The sequence below is a fragment of the Tauraco erythrolophus genome, chromosome 4 (genome assembly GCF_009769465.1).
Source record: "Tauraco erythrolophus isolate bTauEry1 chromosome 4, bTauEry1.pri, whole genome shotgun sequence".
Lineage (NCBI taxonomy): Eukaryota > Metazoa > Chordata > Aves > Musophagiformes > Musophagidae > Tauraco > Tauraco erythrolophus.
The window spans coordinates 77,011,483-77,030,999 of record NC_141468.1 but is presented as its reverse complement, the minus strand read 5'-3'; the positions used below and the strand labels follow the sequence as shown (position 1 = coordinate 77,030,999).

At 47.6% G+C, this 19,517-nt stretch overlaps 1 protein-coding gene across 2 annotated transcripts in view; it reads left to right on the top strand.

Annotated features, from left to right (window-relative positions):
* Window positions 1-2,640: 2,640 nt before the first annotated feature.
* Window positions 2,641-19,517, top strand: part of PARVB (parvin beta) — a 61,135-nt gene continuing 44,258 nt past the window's right edge. The window contains exon 1 of one of the 2 annotated variants that reach the window (XM_086611207.1): window positions 2,641-2,763. In XM_086611207.1, coding sequence (XP_086467333.1) covers window positions 2,649-2,763 — 115 coding nt within the window. In that variant the 5' untranslated portion in view covers window positions 2,641-2,648. Of the gene's footprint in view, window positions 2,764-16,064; window positions 16,170-19,517 lie in introns of those variants that run through there. The other variant, XM_086611208.1, reaches the window with a different exon arrangement.

Here is a 19,517-nt window from a genome sequence, read left to right as displayed (position 1 = left end):
TTGAAACAGTATTTGTCTGTTTGCCGCCCTCCTGTTGATTTGCAAAACAGCAGCAGGAACAGAGCCTGTAAGGCAAGCCTGTGTCCAAGTGCAGGAAGAAACTCCGTTAGAGGGACAGGTGAGCAAGCATTGTTTTCTGGAATCTTTCATTAGCTATTGTGTTAAATATTACTTTCAACAGGGAAAAGCAAAGTATTTGTATACAAAAATACACAGATTTTATACAAAAATATACAGACTTTTTTAATGCAACATAGGTAAATTAAGAGTATCTGTGTGTTTAGAAACGATTTACACAGAAATGCAAGACACAGTCTCTTTTCTTAAAAACGCTTTCGGGCCAAATCAAGCTCCATTGCGGGCTGTGTTCTTCTTTGGACAAAAAGCCACATTCCAGCTCAAACACTCTCCTGTTCTGGGTTTGTATTTTGAAGAATCCTCCGCTGCTTCTGTCTCACTTAATGAAAAGGCATTTTCATTAAATGCTGAGTGTTGTGCAGCTTTTCTTTCCCTGCATTTTAGGGCAGCTCTGTCCTGTTTTGCATAGTATCATATTCTCAAGAGACCAGGTGGAATAGTTGCTGGGTGCAGTGGGTCCCTTGGGACTGTGACCGCAGGGTGAGTTACAGGCTCTTGATTAAAGCTCCCTGCAGTGCCTCGGTGGGCTGCCTGCTCCTGAAATGCGTAGCAATTCTCAAAAAGCATTTGAACATCTCCTCTCTACTGTTCTACCACTGATGGCAGCAGTGCCCCTTCTATTCTTTGGTGTTGTCTTTACAATTGCAAAACTGGATTAAAATGTGTCAGTCCAGTTTAGCACCTTTCTCTGAGAACATCATCATAAAAAGAATAAAATATTAAAAATATTAGTGGTCCCTCTGGAATGTATTTAGAATTGAATCCCTAAAGAATTAATGTCTACTCGAAATAAGTCACCATTCCATCATCTATCAGGCTGCAAATTCATGATAATCTTCAGTTCTTAGAAATCTACGCTGTCATTCAGAAGGGTCTTCCCAGCCCCAGTCACGTGTTCCCTCCGCTTCCCTTCTGCTGGCGCGTGCACTTGGGTGACTTTATGCTCAGTCACACCAGAAAGCTGGACAGGGTGATTTCAGTTTTGGTTTGTTGGGGTTTTTTTGACTAGTTGCCTAAGTGCCTACAGAAAAGCAACGAGCAGCTGGAGGTGAGGGACAAGAATAGGTCTTTGTGACAGAGGGGATTAGCTCGGGTTAAATCTCTTGTGAAATTACACACTGAGAAGAGTATCTCTCCTATCTTACGCTCTAGATGTTGCTGTGTAGTGTTACTTCTGTGTCAGGTCAAGTGAGAAAATCTGTCCTGAGAGCTGGGTGTGCAGATCCTGTGCCAAGCTGTGCTGATTTGAATGCGATTCTTTGTTGGGGCGAGGGCTGCTGACAGGGAGCTGCTTGCAGGAGCCCGGCCAAAGGCTGTGCATGGCTTTAGGTACCCAGTAGTCTCATTAAACTCAACAGGACCACTTCAGGGGCTTAAAGTTAAGCCTGTGCATAAGGCTTTGCAGGATCAGAGCCCAACACTATAAACTCTTCAGGATCTGTTTTTAATGTGTATTCCGCAAAGACCTTATCACGCTCCCGGGTGCTGTAAAATGATAAGTAGTAAGACATTCTCTCTGTGGGATCAAAACCAACCTTCCAGTTTTGGACATTTTTGTGTGCGTAACACTATGCTTACGGTGGTGGCGGGGCTCGGAGACCCGGGCGGTGGTGGCTTCCCTCTCCGAGGTGCCTGAGGGCCTCAGGACATGTTACCTTTTCGAACATGGAGCCAGTGGCCCCCTTCTCCTCAACCTTACTGCAAGGGAGATGCCAAACCCAACCAGCAACACGCCAGGAGGAGAAGGCAGGCGAGTCTGTCAGAAGAGGTGCTTGGCTGCAAAATTAGGAGGCAAATCTGAACGTAGCCAGCAAGAAACTGCGGAGCCCTGACAAATGGCACCCGCTCAGCGTTCGCCCTCAGTTTTGTCCTCTGGTCCGGCTGCGCTGGGGCTCGGGGCTTCGCGTTCCTGCGATGTTTCTAACGCGCTTTTTCTCTGCCCTGGTGGCTGCGTCCCGCCCGGTCCCCGTGCGCCCGCCGGGGTGCGAGGCGCGGGGTGCCGCAGCCCCGCCGGGCTGTCACCGCGCCCCGCCCGCCCCGGACCCCTTCCTGCACCACCGAAAAGGGAACGCGCGTCTCTCCACGGGTGAAACTTCGATGTTTGCCCGAGGCTGCCCGGTTGCCCGCGGGCTCGGCGTTAGCCCCGAGCAACTCCCCAGGGCGGCCACCGCCCCGCAGCCCCTGGGCGGCCGCGGGGTAGCACCGGCGGGCGCGGGGGCGTTCGCGGCGGCGGGGCCGGGTCGGCGTGGCGGCCCGCCCCCGCCTCCCGCGGACTTCCAGGCCGTGGCAGGGCGCTGTGGCCGCCGGCAGCGGCTCCCAGCCCGCCCCCTGCCCTCCGCGCGGCGCCGGCTCGCACACCCCCCGCCTCCCGCTGCCGGCTCTCCCCTCTCGGTCGCGGCTGGCCGGGTGATTGACCCGCTCCCGGGCTTTGTTCGGCTTCGCGAGCCGCTTCAGCCCCCGGGCAGGGCAGGGCTCGGGCAGGCTCCCCCGGTCACCCCCCGGCAAAGCCAATGTCCGCCGCACCCGTCCGATCCCCGACGCTGCGGCCCCACAGGATGAAGAAGGACGAGTCGTTCCTGGGCAAGCTAGGCGGGACCCTGGCGAGGAAGAAGAAAGCCAAGGAGGGTGAGTTCGCCCGCGCGGAGGGGAGGAAGGAAAGTGCTCCCGACCGGCGTGACTTGCAGCGGCTCCCCCGCCTCGTCCCGTCTCGTCCTGTCCCGTCCCTCCGCGGGAAGCCGGCGGTGCGGGGGGCGGCAGGCTGCGGGGCAGGAACCCCCTTTGTTCGCCAGCCCCCGCGGAGGGGGCCGCAGGGGGGGCGGCGTGCCCGCTCCCTGCCCCCGGAGCGGCGGCAGCCCCGGCGGAGCGCGGGGCCTCGTTTCGCCTTGGGCCGGGGGGCGGCGGGAGGGCTCTCCGTGCGCCCTGCGGGGCCCCGAGCGCCCAGGGCGGGCGGCTGAGGGGCGCTTGGCGACTGCGGGGGGGTCCCGGCGCCGGGAGCGCCCGGCGCTTCCCGCTGCACGCCGCTATGGAGTGGCCATTCATCGGGCGTGCTCGGCCGGTGTCCTCGGGGCCGGCTGCGGGCTTGGCCGCTCCCACCGCCGCTTCCCGGGTCCCCTTGTCGTGCGTCCACCCGCTACTGGGAGGGGAACCCCCGAACTCGCTTTCTGCTGTGAAACAAACTTCTGAAGACCAAGGAGACCGTGGGTGTCGTTTCTTCCAGTCTGAGAGTTGAGGAAGCCACGAGGGAATGATTAAATCCACCCGTGTTTCATTCCAGGCCCCCGCTTCATCCATAGGTTTTATGTTGGTGTAGATACTTTGCCCAGAGTGGATTTTTTGTAACCAAATATATTCAGCAAAAACACTTAGCTCTCGAGCACCAGGATTTCTCATGTGTTTGTTTGGGTTGTCGCTGCTGGCACCATCGGTGCCAGCTGGGCAAGGAGGTGTTAGCCTTCCCATTCCATGCAGGGAGCCTGGAGAAGCTCCCTCAGCCCGAGCCCAGTGGACCGGCACCTGCGTCGGGGCGGCTCGGTCCCCACCGCTGCCCCTGCGCAGGGCAAACACCTCTGCCCAGATCCACCTTGGCGCTGCTCCCCTGGCACAGCCTACTCGTGCGGCGGGCACGTGTGCGAGGTGATCTCGCAGCGGTCGGCTTACACCAGCGGCTGTGCGGAGATAGCACTGTTTACTCTCAAGCAACATGACTTTTTTTTTGTTGCTGTCGATAGGGAGACGGCGTCTTGCCGCTAGAATTGATAAAGATGGTCCAGCCCTGTATACACAAAGTGCACCTTTCTCCTGAGCGTTGCCTCCTCTGAGGACGGCGTACTCTGTCCTCTTCTGCTTCCCTGAGTGACCAGACCAAACACTGGCTTCTGCAGAGAGACTCTTCCTCCATGTTATCCCCAAGCTGCTGCCATCTGCTTGCAGGAAAATTGGGTGCCCTTGCCTTACACTTTAATGCAATTTCGACTTTCTGGCCCTGGTTTTGTTCTGGTGTCTGATGGGTGTAGGGTGGGGATGTAACTTGAGTTTCAGCCTCCTTTCAGCTGGCTGTTGAGCGAGCACATGTTTTACCCATATTGAGTCTATAATTGCCAGCAATGTTTAGAAGACAGCTTTTTAGTATTTAAAAATACAATAATTGGCCTCAAAACCTGGCTCAGGGAAATTGCTTCCCTTTCCTTCTGCTGGCTGTTTTGGTGTGGCTTACTGGTATTTCCTTTATTATCTATTTTTAATCAAGTTTCTCTGAAGTGGTTCTGCTGAGGAGCAGCAGAAGCGGTCATGCTTTCCTGATGATCTCATTTGCTTCTGAAGGAAGATGGTGGAGAAAACTCATCTCCAGCGGAGGATGCCAACCACACGCTCCGAAAGAGTGTATTTCATTCAAAGGGCTGAAACAGGTTGGCAGTGTCCCTTCTTAAATGAGAAATTTTGGCATGGCTAGGCCATGTATTTGAGGTGACCTCTTTCAGGCAGGGCCACCCGCTCGTTTTGCTGTTTGCCCATTATTTTGCCTACTCTTGTGGCCGCAGCTCCTCGTAGCCGTGGAAGGGCTCATTTTGGTTAGTGCCCTCAGTACTCATTGGGGAACCGCTGCGTGGTCACGGTTCTGTCAGTTTGGTGGGAGGAAAACTGAAACCTGCGACTCGTCTTTTAGTTTCAGTATTCCTTCCAGTCCGACAATGTGAAGGGAGGCAGGACTGCCTGCAAGCCCATGGAGCCATCCGTTGGGTGTGACACGCTGCGGGGCTGCAGGCGGCTGCGGCCCTGCGTCATAAGGAGAAAGGGCTTACTGCCCTGTTACCTTTTGTGCTTTCTTTGTGAGGTAGCTCTCAAATGCAGGCTGTCCAGACCTTGGCTGTGAAACTGAAGGGGGCCAAGGGCTAAGCAGTGACAGGGTGGTGGGGTGGGGTCCACACCAGGGGGAGAGAGGCTGGTCCATGGCTTGTGGTAGGACCAGGGCAGCCACAGGAGCAAATTTCATGGCTAGAAGCTAAATCTTCGTATGTGAGTGTGAAGCAGAAGTAATTGGAAGCTCATCTGAGAGGCGTTCCATGAGTGAGTTGATAGACTGTATAGAAGCCATGTGGTCAACTTTTCCTGTGTGCTTGGGAACTGCTCTGTCTTGGGAGTTTCCCTCCCTTCAGGTGGTTTCTGCTGGCTTTCTCTGAGGGGACCAGCAGAGGTCAGAGTGGACTTCCCAGAGTAAACGTCACCCACTCCTGCAACTACTCTCCGCAATAACACATCGAAGCGTTGGCTGCTGATTTGCCACAACCAAGCATCGTTCTTGCATCCTCTCCCTCCAAGAAGAGCATGAAAAGCAAGCCAGCCCGAGAGCTCTTTATATATCCTCCTTGCTTTCGCTGCCCGTCTTTTGTATCGTAGCGTAAATACGGGCCTGCTGTCGCCGTCTGAGCTATGTCCATATAGTGACCTTTAACCTAGTCTGTGCTGGACTTGTAATCCAGTTATATTAATCCTTTTCATCTTCGTGCATAATTTGTGAGCCACGCAGCTCGGAGATCCTTACAATGATGCTGAAAAAGTTTTTGTCGGTTACTTACCCGGTTTTCTTTTTTCAATCATATCATAAATAACCATGATGTGTGGCTACTGACCCGTAAGCAACTAAATTTAAATATTTTTTGGCTAACTACTTTATAACATGCTGCAGTCTATTTTTAGAGAGGTTATATTGGGAGAGGAGTGTTCATTAGGCTTATCAAGGCAGACAGTGTAAGCCCATACCGTTGCTTTACGACAGGAGGATGAGTGAGGTTCCTGGGCATGCTGGTGGTGCTCACCGTGGCAGTATTTGAAGCATTTACCATAGCATGGTATGGTGTGACATCGTGCTCTGCCAGCTTGTGCTAGTAGGTGAGGTAGGGTTGAGGTTTCAGGTAAAATTCGTCAGCGTTTTATATCAAATTCTACAGATCGCTTAACTGTTTGAGGAAGCCTTTGAATTTCTACCTCAAACTTCTGCTTCACACTATTACACCTTATATTTATGTTTCTGAATTTTTATGGCTGAACTGACTTATTAGGCAGCCCTGACTTGAGAGAAACAGCAGCCGCTGATGTTGATGGGGGGCCGTTTTTACCCTGGTTTCCTATGGAAGTAAAGGGTGGGTGATCTCACTGTCTGTTTGGCTCCTCCCTTCCCCTTCCTTCCCAGGAATATTTTTAACCCATAGTTTGGCTAAAAATGCCCCTGAGAGAAAACTACTGGTTGTAAGGATTATTAAATGACTGCAGATTGTGTCCAAGTGGGTAACCAATGAGTATAGAAAGACCTCACTGGAGTCCCCCCGCAGGAAAACCTGCAAATGAGCTCAACCCTTGCATGCTGGAAGAGATCGCAGGTGGGAGGGAAACAGCCGGAGAAAGGACGTGTCTGTGGGAAGAGCACTGCGTTCTTCAATGTTAGAATCAGTTGTGACACACAGCCTTAGAAAAGTGGGATGTGTTTGTTCCAGTGGTCGTGCAACCCCTTGGTTTATATCTGCCCCCTTGCATTAGGCTATTTGGAAATCTGCAAAAATCTTAAGTTTGCCTGATGTTTCCACAGCATGATTCTGTCTTGGGGTATCTTGGGCTTTCAAGATGTGCCACCTCTGTAATGTGGTTACTAAACTTCAGCACATCTGTTCAGGAGCTCCAAAATCCGCTTTAAATACCTTAGGAAACTATTGGGGTGCTGGCAGGGCCCATAGCAGGATAGTCTGTAAGCTAGATGATGCCTTAGCTTCTTTTCTGACCCTGTAAAAGATACTGTTTCAGATAGTGCTGCGCTTCACCTCCATCTGTAAAAGGAACTTTAAAAAAGCAATCTCCCCTTTCCTGTCGATCCGAGTGATGTCTTTGTACTGAAATAAAGGAGCGGGTTTGCTGCAAGCTTCGCTCCTTGCCTACTTGCAAGGCTTTGTTAATACACTGTATGAAAGATTTGGGCAGCAGGTGTTTGGCTAAATAAATCTATTATTGTATCTGTGTGTGTATATATAGCCTATATGGAGGAGTCAGTGAGAGAAATCCAACAGATTTAATTGCTTAGTGTTGGTTCCCAGTGACATGATGGAGGGTGGGCACAGGGGTGAGGAAACGGCTCCAGGAAAGAACAAATTATTGTGCCTGATGAAATCAATAGGAAGGGAGGAGAGAAGGTGAGAGATGGCAGTGCTGCAGAGGGCAGAATTATTGCAACAGCAGCTGAATAATATGAAGGTTTTACACATATCAAAGGAGGCTAAAGTCTTGTTCTTGGGGTCTTTGGCTCATCGTAACAGAGTGGCGGCGTGGCTGTGAGAAATTTGCTGTTGCATTTGGCTGCGGGCACACCAGTTTGGTCAGTAGCTTGGCAGACACGTATTTCACTAGGTGGCAAGGTATTCTTCCCAGAGAAAGGTGGCAGTTGTAGCCTGTGTTTTGCTGGGAGAAAAGCTGGAGGGTGAGGAAATGAAGTGATTTGTTCAACGTCATCTGGCAAGCCAGGGAAAGAAACTGTGTTTCCTGAGTCCCCTCTGGTGCCGTGATCCTTAGGCAAAGGCGCTGCGTAATCTGCCCGTTTCCCACAGCTCTACATATGCTAAAACCCGTCTCCAAATTGTTCAGGTGGGACTGCTCGTACTGCCCAATCCACTTTGGCTTTCTGGAGGGAAGAACATGAGGAAATAAACTCAACATCAGAATTAAATTGTAGGAAACGGTTTCTTATAATTCCTTTGAAACTGATGGGGCTGCTTGTGCGGGTAATTGCTCTCTGGAGGGAAAAGAGGTTCAAAGCCAGATCTACTTCATTGCCTTTGTGTTGACGAGCACATCTCAAGTCTGTAAAGCATCCCCTTGAACACAACAGGATAGGAGAATTGGACTTGCTTAGAAAATGGATCTCATATTTCATTTGAATATGGTATATTGAAATAGTTAAAATCTCTTTTTAACGCTGTCTGTTATGCAGTCTCCAGAGGTGTATCTGTGTAAACAGACAGCAAAAAATTTAACTTTTCCATCTCAGTATGCTGCACCCTTGCTTTAGCCACTGGCTAATGGCTGCTTGAGACTTGTAACAAATGTATTTAGCTTTAAAATGATGCTGAAAGATGCCTGTTCAATACATCCTAAAAAGATATAAAGCTGTAACGCACACTTAACTCAATCTTCATTCACCTTGCAGGTGGCACTCATGTCAGTGGTATTATTCATGCCCGGGATCTATCCTGGTCACAACTGTTCCTGGCCATTGCAGATTGTGTTTCATGCTGGCTGTGCCCATGTATACTACTTTATGAACTGGTGCTGGTGGATTAATTGCTCTGACTTCTGTGATATGGAAGAACTGGGACTTGAGCATTCACCTGGTGCCTAGAAAGATCAGGATGGTGGTGTGCTACTGATGTGGTGTCTGCATTCTAGCTTTTGTCCTGGGGCGTGTCTGCATTTCTGAGTAGCGGTGAAATGCCAGGTAACTTGCAGGGTGCTGGCTTGTCTTGTGGTATTTCTCACCCAACAGGAAGCTTCACAAGCAAATCTGCCTCTCGCAGATCCTTGAGGTGCCATCTGAGATAAGCTTCAACTGGGTGCTTCTTATTATCTCCTGACCTGGTACTCAATGCATATTTAAGGCTCTTCATTTCAGTAGGCTGGTGTTGGAGCTCATCCCCATCTTAACTTACTTTCCATGCTTGTAGTAATGTGGCAGTGAATTCTAAGTCAGACAATGAGACAAATACGAAGTATGTAGGGTTCAATTCTGTTGTCCTGGTTCACGGAAGTATGTTTACTGCAGCCTGAGAGGATACTTGGCTGGGAGAGCGTGTTTGTGCACCGTAACGGGCTCGTGCTGCTGAAATATCCACACAGAAGATGGGATGGGTGCTGGTTAAGCAGAATTACTTGCTTTTTAAGAGAGGAATTTGCATATCATCATATCGAAGCTACATACTGTTCTAGACGTGTATATATCCATAGAAGGACTGTGTGAAGACATATACAAATTCAGGTTCAATTCATTATACTTTTTACTACTAATTTAAACACAGAGACACCTAAATTTCCAGTTGGAACCTGTGTAGTCTAATCCTGTAGGGCTCAGACATACTTCTGACCAGGTCTGGTTTCAGTCTTTCCTTGCTAGAGCAGTGCCAGTTTGGGTTCTGACGCTGTTCTCTTCTGGCAAAAGCTCTACTGTGAAAACAGTTTGTGTCGGTGTCTCAGCCAAAATGAACTTTACATGCCCAGGAATCATCCTTAATTAATTGTGCCATAAACCCCATGTTCTTCTCCTGTAACTGCAGCTAGGCTTGTATGGTTTGCCCATCGCGGCTTTAGGCACAGTCTCTTGGTGAGACAGAAGTTTTGAATTATAGCTCACAGTTCTCTTTCAGATGCAGCAAGATGTGTGAAATAGCTCTGTAGCTCTTCAGTAGTGGATTGAAGAAAATTGCTTGCTTTTATTTAAGAAAAACAGACATTTTAAAGTTGTTTGATTTTCAGAGTTGCAGTCATTAATGTAAGATTCGTTGTAAGAACATTGTTATGTTGCATCACAAAACCTTAACAAGGAGAATATCAACGCTTTTAATTTTCCAAAACCAGATTTTAGAATTTCTTAAAAGGACTAATGCAAGGGTTTGGAAAGGGATCCCATTTTCTCCTTAAAAATGAGTCTACCCTTACTTAAAGGCACTTGTTCAGTGATATCTGTTTATTTTGATTTCTTCTAAAGGGTTTATTAATACTAATGTCTTGGGAGAGACTTCCAGAAGCTGGCATCTGGCTGCTTGTTTTTAAGGAGCGTGTGGGTGAGTCCTGTGAGACTTTGATGTATGGAGGGCTGCACATGGACCTGATATGTACGGGGGGAGCTGCGAAGTCACGACTTTACGCAGTCTGAGCAGATACTCTCTGCTGGACAGTGTGAAGGGGAGATTCATCCAGTCCCCCCACCAGTCCCACTGGTGAATCTGTGCAGGGAGATCAGACTGTGTTCTGCAATGCATTCTGTCATACTGACTTAAATACTTTTTTTTTTTTTAATTTAAGAGTTGTGATATTTAAGATCTGTTTATTAATATAAACGTGTCCTACTGATTTGCACATCGGCAGTGCGGGAGTCCGGTTAGTGGAGTTATGCATAAGAGTGCTAAGTGTCTTTTTATGTGCTTTGAGAACTGTTACAGGCCAGCTGATCTGAAAACAGATGAAGCTGGTGGAGTTTTCCAATGTACTGCTTTGAGCTTTGGATCGTACTTTGATGTTGGGAGGTTTGGGAGATTAGCTGGCAAGCCCTTTCCATTGAGAAAGCATGTCAGCACAACTTGTTGCTAAGAGATCCAGGGTTATGTGGTCTGTGGCAAGACCAGTGTGAGGCAGTCTGCTGGTTGCAGGCATTGGTCTCTCAGCAGTTACAGCTTTACTGTTCAGCTGGGAAGAAAATTTAGTGTGTCTACCTTGTTCATACAAGTGTCGTGGACACAGCTGAGGAGATTCGGGTTTGTAGCTGTGGAAGTGGCAGTGTAGCTGGTACTTCAAAGCTGCTCATGAAGGATTTGGATGCCAAATTGCTATTAATTTTCAAAGATAGTCGAGTGTACAAATCTCTTGGGCACCACTAGAAATCTTGGTCTGCAGATACACACCTGGGAGGTTGTCTGTGTCAGGGTTCAAGGGACATGATGTCTTGACGCAGACATAGGACTGTACAGAGACACTGACATGTATTGTAAGGAGGATAATGTTCTGTAGCATCATCTGTTTGTGCTCCTTGTCACCCTTGCTGCTGCTGGAGTCTTGTTCCCTTTTCAGTGTTTTCAGCCTGTCTGTGTTCTTACGCCGATGTGGCAAGGTCCTCACTGCAGCAGCAGGCTATGGGCCAGCCCTTGATCTCCTCACAGTCGTATCAGGAGACCTGAAGGCCAGCAAGAAAAAAGGAGGGGAAGGCTGGTTTCCCAAAGGTTTCTCTTTGTGCTGACCTCTGCTCATTACAGCAATCATGACTTCAGCAAAATTCCTAGTTCTTTGAGCTAACAGAATCTGAGTATTTTGTTGTAGAAGCCAGAAACTTGAAAGTCAACCACATGGCTCCGGAGAAGGAGCAACTGTCTCATTGCACACTGGATGTGACTCATGCAGGGGCTCTGTTTTGATCAGCTGTTATGGTGTCCACTGAAAGATGCCTCACTCTGCACAGCCCTCTGATTGAGTTTTTTTGCGTAATGACTTCAGTAGTTGCTTATCCTCTCCTTCATACATCCTCTGTCTGCTCGGAGAAATGTGTTGTATATACACGTCCCTGAGAAACCTTATTTTTTTCCTCAGGGCATGGTAAAATCAACTGATGCAGCTGTCAGAGTTGTTTACTGTAACTTGCAAAGTATGTGCATCCGTGGCAGGTTTTCCCCGGGGTGTGTATGGCATATGTGGACCGGCCCTTGCTTTATGTGCTGTCCCACCTGCTTCTGGTCATTGTTGTAGGCACTTCTCGCCCTGGGTGGTGGTGGAGGGGAGCGTGGTATGTGTTGTGGTGAGGAGCAGGGAAGTGGAAGGGAAGGAGGGGCAGGGTGAGCAGTGGGAGAGCCTTGCTTTTCAGGGAACTCCTCTAGGCTCCCCTCAGGAGGAGTGCTGGACCCTGGGGCTTCTGCTGCAGAACAGGCCACTTGGCGGTGGTGCACGCTGTCCCCACCACCGCAGGAGGGGCTATGTGTGGGGGATCTAAACCAGCAGTTCTCAACGTGCGTGACAGTGACCCTTGTTTATCTTTGGGGGTGGGCTTGAGCATGGAGGGGAAGTGGGAACAGGAACCCCTGTGTTGTGCAACTGGTGGGGTCAGTGGCCAAGTGATCTCTGCAGGATGAAGTGTATTCAGCCTGCTCAGGTATAGGTGTCCTAAGTTAGACTCTTCTGTCGGCCAAGTAGAAAGCAGCAACCCAAAATTCATGACTCCTGTTGTGTATGTCTAGTTCAGCTGGAAAAGTGCTATGGCTAATATATGTGGCTTTAGGGTTTTGTAATTTGAATCTGGTTAAGTCTTGCTGTGAAAACCAGATGTGGAGAGAACATGCACACCTGGCAGCATGTACTGGCCTAGAGCAGTGGCTCCGTACTCTTTGGGCCCTTAAATCACTGTCACTTCCTCGCGGAGGAACATACATCCACACAACAAAGCTTCTAATTATAAATCCTGTATACACGATTCGTTTTCATGCACCCACTGCAGACCCCTCTCCAGAGCCCTTAGGCTGAGAGGGGAGGCCATGGAATGGGATTCTGGTTTTGGCTTTGCTAGTGGTGAGCAACAGGATCTTTGGGAATTCTGTTTTGCTTCTCAGTGATTGTTAAAAAAGACTTCTTTATAATCCCTGAGACCTGTCTGGCGATCAGATATAAACTCTTATAAAATCTCTTTTCAATGTATGCTGCGTTTCAGTTGTAAAACGAGCAAGCTGTTCTGGCTCCTGGAATTCCAGTTCCATCTTTAGTACTTCTTTCATTATGTGGTTGAACCATAACGAAATCCTCTGAAAAAAAGAAATAGTGTATTTTCCATTATAGCTGCCATATGGCCTTATTGCTAATTTTTAATTAGCTGAGATGGTTGCAGACACAATTTATTTGGAGTAAGGAAGGTGACTGTGAGAGCTGGATGAGAAGGAGAGCTATTCTGATGTCTGCATAGAGGCACGGTGTCTTTTTTACTGTCTTTAAATAGAAAAATGTGTAATCCTGGGAAAGCGTCTTTCCACTAGAACCGTTTGGCAGATGTATGCATGTGTGTTATTAAACAGATGCAGACTCTTCTGTAATTTTAAAATAGAATAGTGTTGTTTGCTCTCTGGCTTGCCTAGTCCAGCAGATGGATTTAGAGGCTTTGCAAAATTGACAGGATTGTCTTCAGAAATGGTACAGTAGGAGAAAGTACCAGCGCATCCAGGCTTGCATTTTCTGCTTAATATTCCTCCTCAGGAATAGGGTTATAAAGTTGTCCCTCGGGATTACTGTTCGCCTTCTTCCCTGTGTATGGCTCCCAGTATTGTTACAGTGAATAGGTTCCATTGGAAAATTAGGCAGGCTGCAAGAATGCCAACACTATAGATATATCTTGGATCTGTAGTGAATTTGATCTGACAGGGATCTTGACTCTAATTAGCTAATTAAGTAAGCGTGTATAATGGAGCCCTGTCTGTGGGAAACTGGATTTTAATTGGGTGCAAATGGTCCTGCTGTGCCAGGAGCAAACCAGATCTGCTGCCTGTATAGCAGATCTGATGCTGTTTGCCACACACGCTGATAGGGTTTTTTGGCATGTGGAAGGGGAGAAGCAGTCACGACTGACCTCATCTAATGTGGCGATAGTCTGGCTTTAAGCTGGGCCTTGGAAGGCTCTTCTAAGCAACATTTCTCTCACTCTGTGGAGCTGGGTTTTTTTGAGGGTCTCTCATCAGGGAGAGACAGATGGTAATGGGAAGGGAAGAGGGACTGGCCTTAGTATCCACTCTGCTGTATGGTTGAAGGAGAAAGGTATCTATTTGTTTCCATGATGTGTCTGGGTGCTTGCAAGTTTTTCCTCTGACTGCTCATACAGATTCAGACTAATAGTTTCCCTCTTGACCACTTTGATGTGCTTAATGAGACCACTGTCTTGAAAACGCCCACTTGTTCTGCAGCTGCATTAACACAGGCGAGGAGCCACAGTTTAAATCATCACCTTGGATCCTCGATATCATTTAGCTTTGTATCATTTAGTTTGAAAAACCAAACTGTGGTGGCTGTTGCTCTGCTGACATCAGTGGTGAGAGCAGTAGGAAGGCTAGAGAGCTATGCTTGACCAAGCTACGACTCTGACATTTAAAGTGTTTGTTTGTTTTATACTGTCTTTCCAACTGTATGTTTCCGATGCCTTAATTCCTGTCATTTATGTGTTAACAAACAGATCGCAGGTACCAACATTTGCCAAGCTAGTTCAGCACCTGGTAAAAAGTCTTTCTCCATCTGCTCTTTAACTGACGGCGAACACATGGATTTTCTTTTCTGTGGGCAAGCTGGTAAAACAAATTGTAATTTTTAGTGAGTGACTTTTCTTCCCATGAATGGCATTATGTGCAGATGCCGTACCACCCAGAATCTTGGTAGAGGGCATCCTCACTGTGTTCCTTCATTTGCTAAACAAATGATCCAGTGGTCGGTAAGAAGTTTCTCCAAGAATGCAAACAATTACTTTGAAACTGTCTGAGCTGGGGAATTCCACTTTTGTGCTGAACAACAGGAGATGGGCACTGTTGTTCCAGGGAGGCTGAGTGATTTGGCGTGTTGCAGCATAGCTGGCCAGCTGATTCTGCAGAGATGTATTGGGAGTGTGAAAGATTTCATATCTATTATATTGGAAGAGTAAATAGACCATAACTAATCCCCATGAAGAAAAAGAGGAGAAAGATCTTCATGGCTGCCTGAGGAGGAGGTTCAGCTAGAGACCTCCTGAGGTCCTTTCCACCCTGAATTATCCTATGATTTTACGTGGCTCCCTGGCAGCTTAGACCTTTCAAAGGCTGGAGTAAGGACATTTCTTAAACAACGTGAAGTCTGTGGATTAATGATTTATGAGCATGTGAATACAAGGGTGTGCAGCAGAGCTGTGCTTCTCATCAGGGTCCTTTTGCTGGTTTTGCACTGAGGTACTAGTAAGAGTACAATTTTTTTTTTTTCTGTCTTTTTTGCCTGTCTAACCTTTTAGTGAGGAGGGAAGCACGGATTCTGCTGGGCTGCTGCTTTAGTGAGGGTGAGTTGGAGAGGCTGTGTAGTTAGAAGGCTATTTTGGGAGTGATCAGTAGCTGAGCTTGAAAGTCTTTAAGATGTCTAGCCACACTGAAACACCACCTTGTCTAGTTATTATTATAGGTATTATCAGTGCAAAGGCTTTAAGAGAGACTGCGTAAAGCTAGAGCTGCACATTATATAAAACTTTGTTGTGCTGACTAAGTAAACAAATAATAACAGCTGCAGGTCTTTTTGATACTTGGTGAAATGTGATGTTTTCTTGTGCTTTGGACTTGTTTTGATTTGATTCTTGGGCTGGCTGTTGTTTCATAGTGGCGTTTTGTCATCCTTTGAGGACTGCGTTTGTGAGACTGGACTGGAATGGCAGTCAGTGGCCTGGGCTCCACCCTTTCTACATGGTCTTCTGCAGCTCTGTTAGGACATGGTAGTGTCTATTTCTTACTTAAACCTGGCGAAGCTAAACATCTGAATGCTTTTATGGCAGCCACTATCTTCACTGCCCCTTCCTCTTATGGACTGGATTTTATCTGACCGTGGGCTCTGAGTTCAGACTTTCTTTTCCTGTGAGGTCTGTAGTACTTATCTCTGAAGTGCTTGTCTTGGCAGGCTCCTCTGGTGCTCAAAGCAATAAGTAAAACAATTTTCCACATATGACTTGTCTGGAAACCATTGAGAAAACTTCTTTGTATTTTGCAGCATCTCCTTGTGTAGTTAGATATTTCAGTTCATTTTCAATACACTGCTTTACTGTCCTGGATGCAGGTAGAACCCAGGAAAGGTAGAGCTGGGCATGAGCATCCTCAGTATATGGTACTCTGAAAACTGTGTGTTGAGTGTTTTAGCTAAAGCTGCTAGGCTGGAGCACTGCCTGTCCCTCCATTGGTCCTGTGCTCTGTTAAACTGAAGACTAGTATTTACTAGAAAACCCTCAATATGTGTGTTGCAGATATAGTTGCTATGTATGAGCATTTTTCAGGGTTTTCCTTTGTTTTTTTGGCTGATGTTCGGGCAACTCCAGCGATTAGCGCTTTTTGTGGTTTACAGGATCGTTTATCTCAGCTTATTCTTCCTGTAGAATGATGTTGCACAAGCAAAAAAATTACTTTTTTTGTATTGCAAGTCATAGCTGTAGCCTCCTTCCAGCCTCCAACTTCCAGTGAAGTTGGTTTGTTGAGCTGTGTACTGTCAGCTGGAGAAGACGGTCCCTCTCTGTTACTCCTTGTGCTCACCTGCCATCATTGCCTTCAGAAGTGAGTCTGTTACTCTGTACTTCTGTTGACGTGTTCAGAAGAACAAGAACATCAAATATTTTCATATTTGTGGGGTAGACTGCTTTTGGTCGTGGTTGTTAACCTTGTCATGCCTTTGGAAAGGGGGGCAAAGGATATGGGGAAAGCAGTAAGCTGGAGCAGGTAAAGCTGTTTGGGCTGTTAATTAACTGAGGGGGTTTCATTTGGGTACCTACAAATGAAGTGTCAAACTGTGAGAAGGAAGTGAAAAGGAGTCAGTGGACAGATGGAAACCAGCTCGGTTGTAAAACGCGTTACCACGAGCCGCAGGAGTGACCTTTTTGATGCCGAGTGTTTTGCTTGATCAAGTTTGTGCAGACAGATTTGTATGTGGGATCAGAGATAGAGCTTGTAGGAGGCAGTAAACTGAAGTGCTGTTTTCTCCTGGATTTCTTCATGATGGAGAAGACAAGAATTGAATGAACAGACTAGCCATCTCTGTTCCAGGGCAATGCTCTTAGCTCTGCTTCTGACAGCTTCTGCTCTCTCTGCCTTGGTGATTCGCTCTGGCCAGACTCATCAAACATGGATACCTTAAGTAGTGAGCTGATTCTGGTTTCTCGAGTTGCTTTTGGTTAAAGGAGTCTTGGTGCTTGGCATCTTGTGGAAATCAACCTTTTTCTTTGGGGTCTCAGGCTGAGTTCCTAGGCTGTGAACGTGCTGATCCCTGCCTGCTGGTGCCCATCATCTTTGGTTGTAAGAGTACACAGCAGCCTTGAAGAGTACTAAGCACTGTATAGTAGAATACAGTATTTCATGGAGAATTGATGGCAGGAAATTTAAAATGCCGTGCGGCTTTTCTACTGGGAGCGGATCCTTCAGTCCTTTCCTCTTCTTATCAGACTTTTTCTTTCCCTTGGTTCTCATCAGGCGGATTTGACTGCACATCCGTCTTTCAGGTGAAAGTTGTCCAGGTGCTCGTGTGGTATGCTTGGGAGAACATAATCCTCCACCATTGCTTTGTGGGAAGGAATGACCTTTTGTATATTGTGATGGAATTGTAACTGGGGGAGGCTGAGGAAGTGTGTTTTCCCTGTTTTCAAGTAGAATTTGTGTGCAGAGGGAGGAGTGTAGCTTTCCTTAGTTGCTTTTAGGGTCCATTCAAGCTGCAGTTATTGCTTGTGATGTTTGAGGCAGCAGCCTGGGTTTTTCCCTGTCAAAAAACTCTGGGATTGAAGCCATCTGTTTATAAGTTCAGGACAACGTAAGTGCCAAAGGTATGCCTACTTCATGTCCTGGACTGTAGAAGCTGTGTAGTTTATGTGTGTATTACGTTAGTGCTTAGGACAGCTGGGTAAGGGGTAGACGCTTTAGAGATTGTTTTATTTTTGTCTTTAGAAATAAAATAAAAATGCAAGGGTCTGGAACCTTCTTTACCTGAAACCGTTTCCCATTTATTAACAAGTCTGCGCAAAAGCTAGTGCAAGGGGCAGGAAACGGGGGAGAAAAATCTCACGTCCCTGAAATGAATGGATACACCATGTCAAGTCGCAGGGCCCTGATCCCAGCCAGGTGCTGGTTCCAGACCTTGGAGTGTGCATGAGGTGTAAGCGACGCTGAGCTGCAACAGCCAGCGTGTATCCTGGGAGTAACGCAGCACTCCACGAGTAGCGAAGGCAGCTTGTTGATCTCTCCTTGCTCATCTGCATGAAGGGGAGTGTTGTTCCATTTTGGGCAGGCAGGACAAAATGTCAGAACCGTTTGCTGGGAGCTGCTTAAAAATATACACACACTTCTCAGGCATGAGGAAATGTGATTAAAAAAAAAAAAAGGCCATTTTCAAAGCTGTGGGATTGATGCTGTAAGGTCAATATAGGGAGACTGAAGCAGAGCTGACAGGGTCCGTGTGTCAGCTCAGTATCCTGCTGGGCGGCATTTTCCATACTTGAAAACCTTGCTTTTGTACGTGTAATTTTGTAAATACCTTAAAACGTCATTCACGTCCACGTTCTTATTTCTGCTGGGTTGTGCTTTATTTTGGCCAGCGTTTGTGTGTCTACACATTGAAAATCGAATTTATATTTTTTCCCTTTCTTATCTGGTTAGTTTTCAGGCACGCTCTGTCCCTGCTCTGTGCCGTAGTACAGCTTCTGCAACCACTAGTGCCAGCAAAAGGGAAGTGGTAAGTGGCAGCTGGGGATGGAGGCGAAGCCTGGAGCATCCCTTTGCTGACAGCACGGATGCCTGCCTGATAAAGATAGAACTTAAGCTTAAGATAATAGTTAAAGAAACAAGAAACAGGGACTTAGAGCAAAACGATGAATCCCAAGTTTGACTTTTAGTTTTAACTCTGTAGCTCTCTGTCAGCTTCTGTCAAAGTCTGCATCTTGCTTTTATGCCTTGCAGAGCATATTTTGAAGGATTCCTATGTAAGTATTTACTAAGTGGGTGTTAGACCTGTTGCATGAGCTGAGCAGAAAGGGACTAAACCAGCCAGGGAGCCAAATGCTGAGATAGAATTCTGGCTTGGTGCTTTGGTAGCTGTGAGGCTTGAATGGCATCAGTACAACTGCTGGAAAGAAGACCTGAATGTTACGTACAGTGGCTCTGTGTTGGTACTGTTGGTTCATGGTGGTTTTCGTCACTGCCTATTTATGCCCAGGCAGCTGCGGGTCAGCTCTGCCTGTGACAGTTGTTATCGGAGTCAGATTAATAGCGGAGGGGGGATCTATCTGTTCAGCCATGTCTGCAGTGTAACAGCAGCGGTAGCCAGCCCTGCTTTGCTGGCTACTGTGTTGTCCGCGGCTGCCCAGGATCCTCCTTCCTCCCCGCGTTCCCAGCGCCCTGCCAGGAGCTGGAGCAGAGCACTAGTGTGGCGCACAGCAACTTAATTTTGTAGGATTCAGCTTTGACGCTGAACCACAGTGGGCCACGTAACTGGCCAAAGATCTGTCTGCTTAGTAACTGCAGAGTCTTGTTTTGTTTGATTTGGTGTCCGGTTGCTAGTGGTGGCCGTGCTGAAAGCCGCTCGTGGCCACTGTGGTCTGTTCAGGGCTTCTCTGTCCCAGGCTGCTGCTTCTCTGCCTGTTCCCGTTCTGCCCCAACGCACCCTTCCTCTGCTCCGGAAGGCTGGTGCATGTGCAAGGCTTGGCTGGGATAGCTGTAGTGGCGTTAATATTGGCTATGCCAACACAGGTGTCATGCACCAAAAAATGCAAATTCTTTTTTCACCAGAATTTTAAAAAAACCCCAAACAGCTTCAAAGAAAAGTAAAAATTTTCAGGGGAGAAAAAACTGAAAGCAGTATTTCACCGTTACAAACAAAACAAAACCAAACCAAGCCCCAGCTTCTCATAAACGTTTTGCACT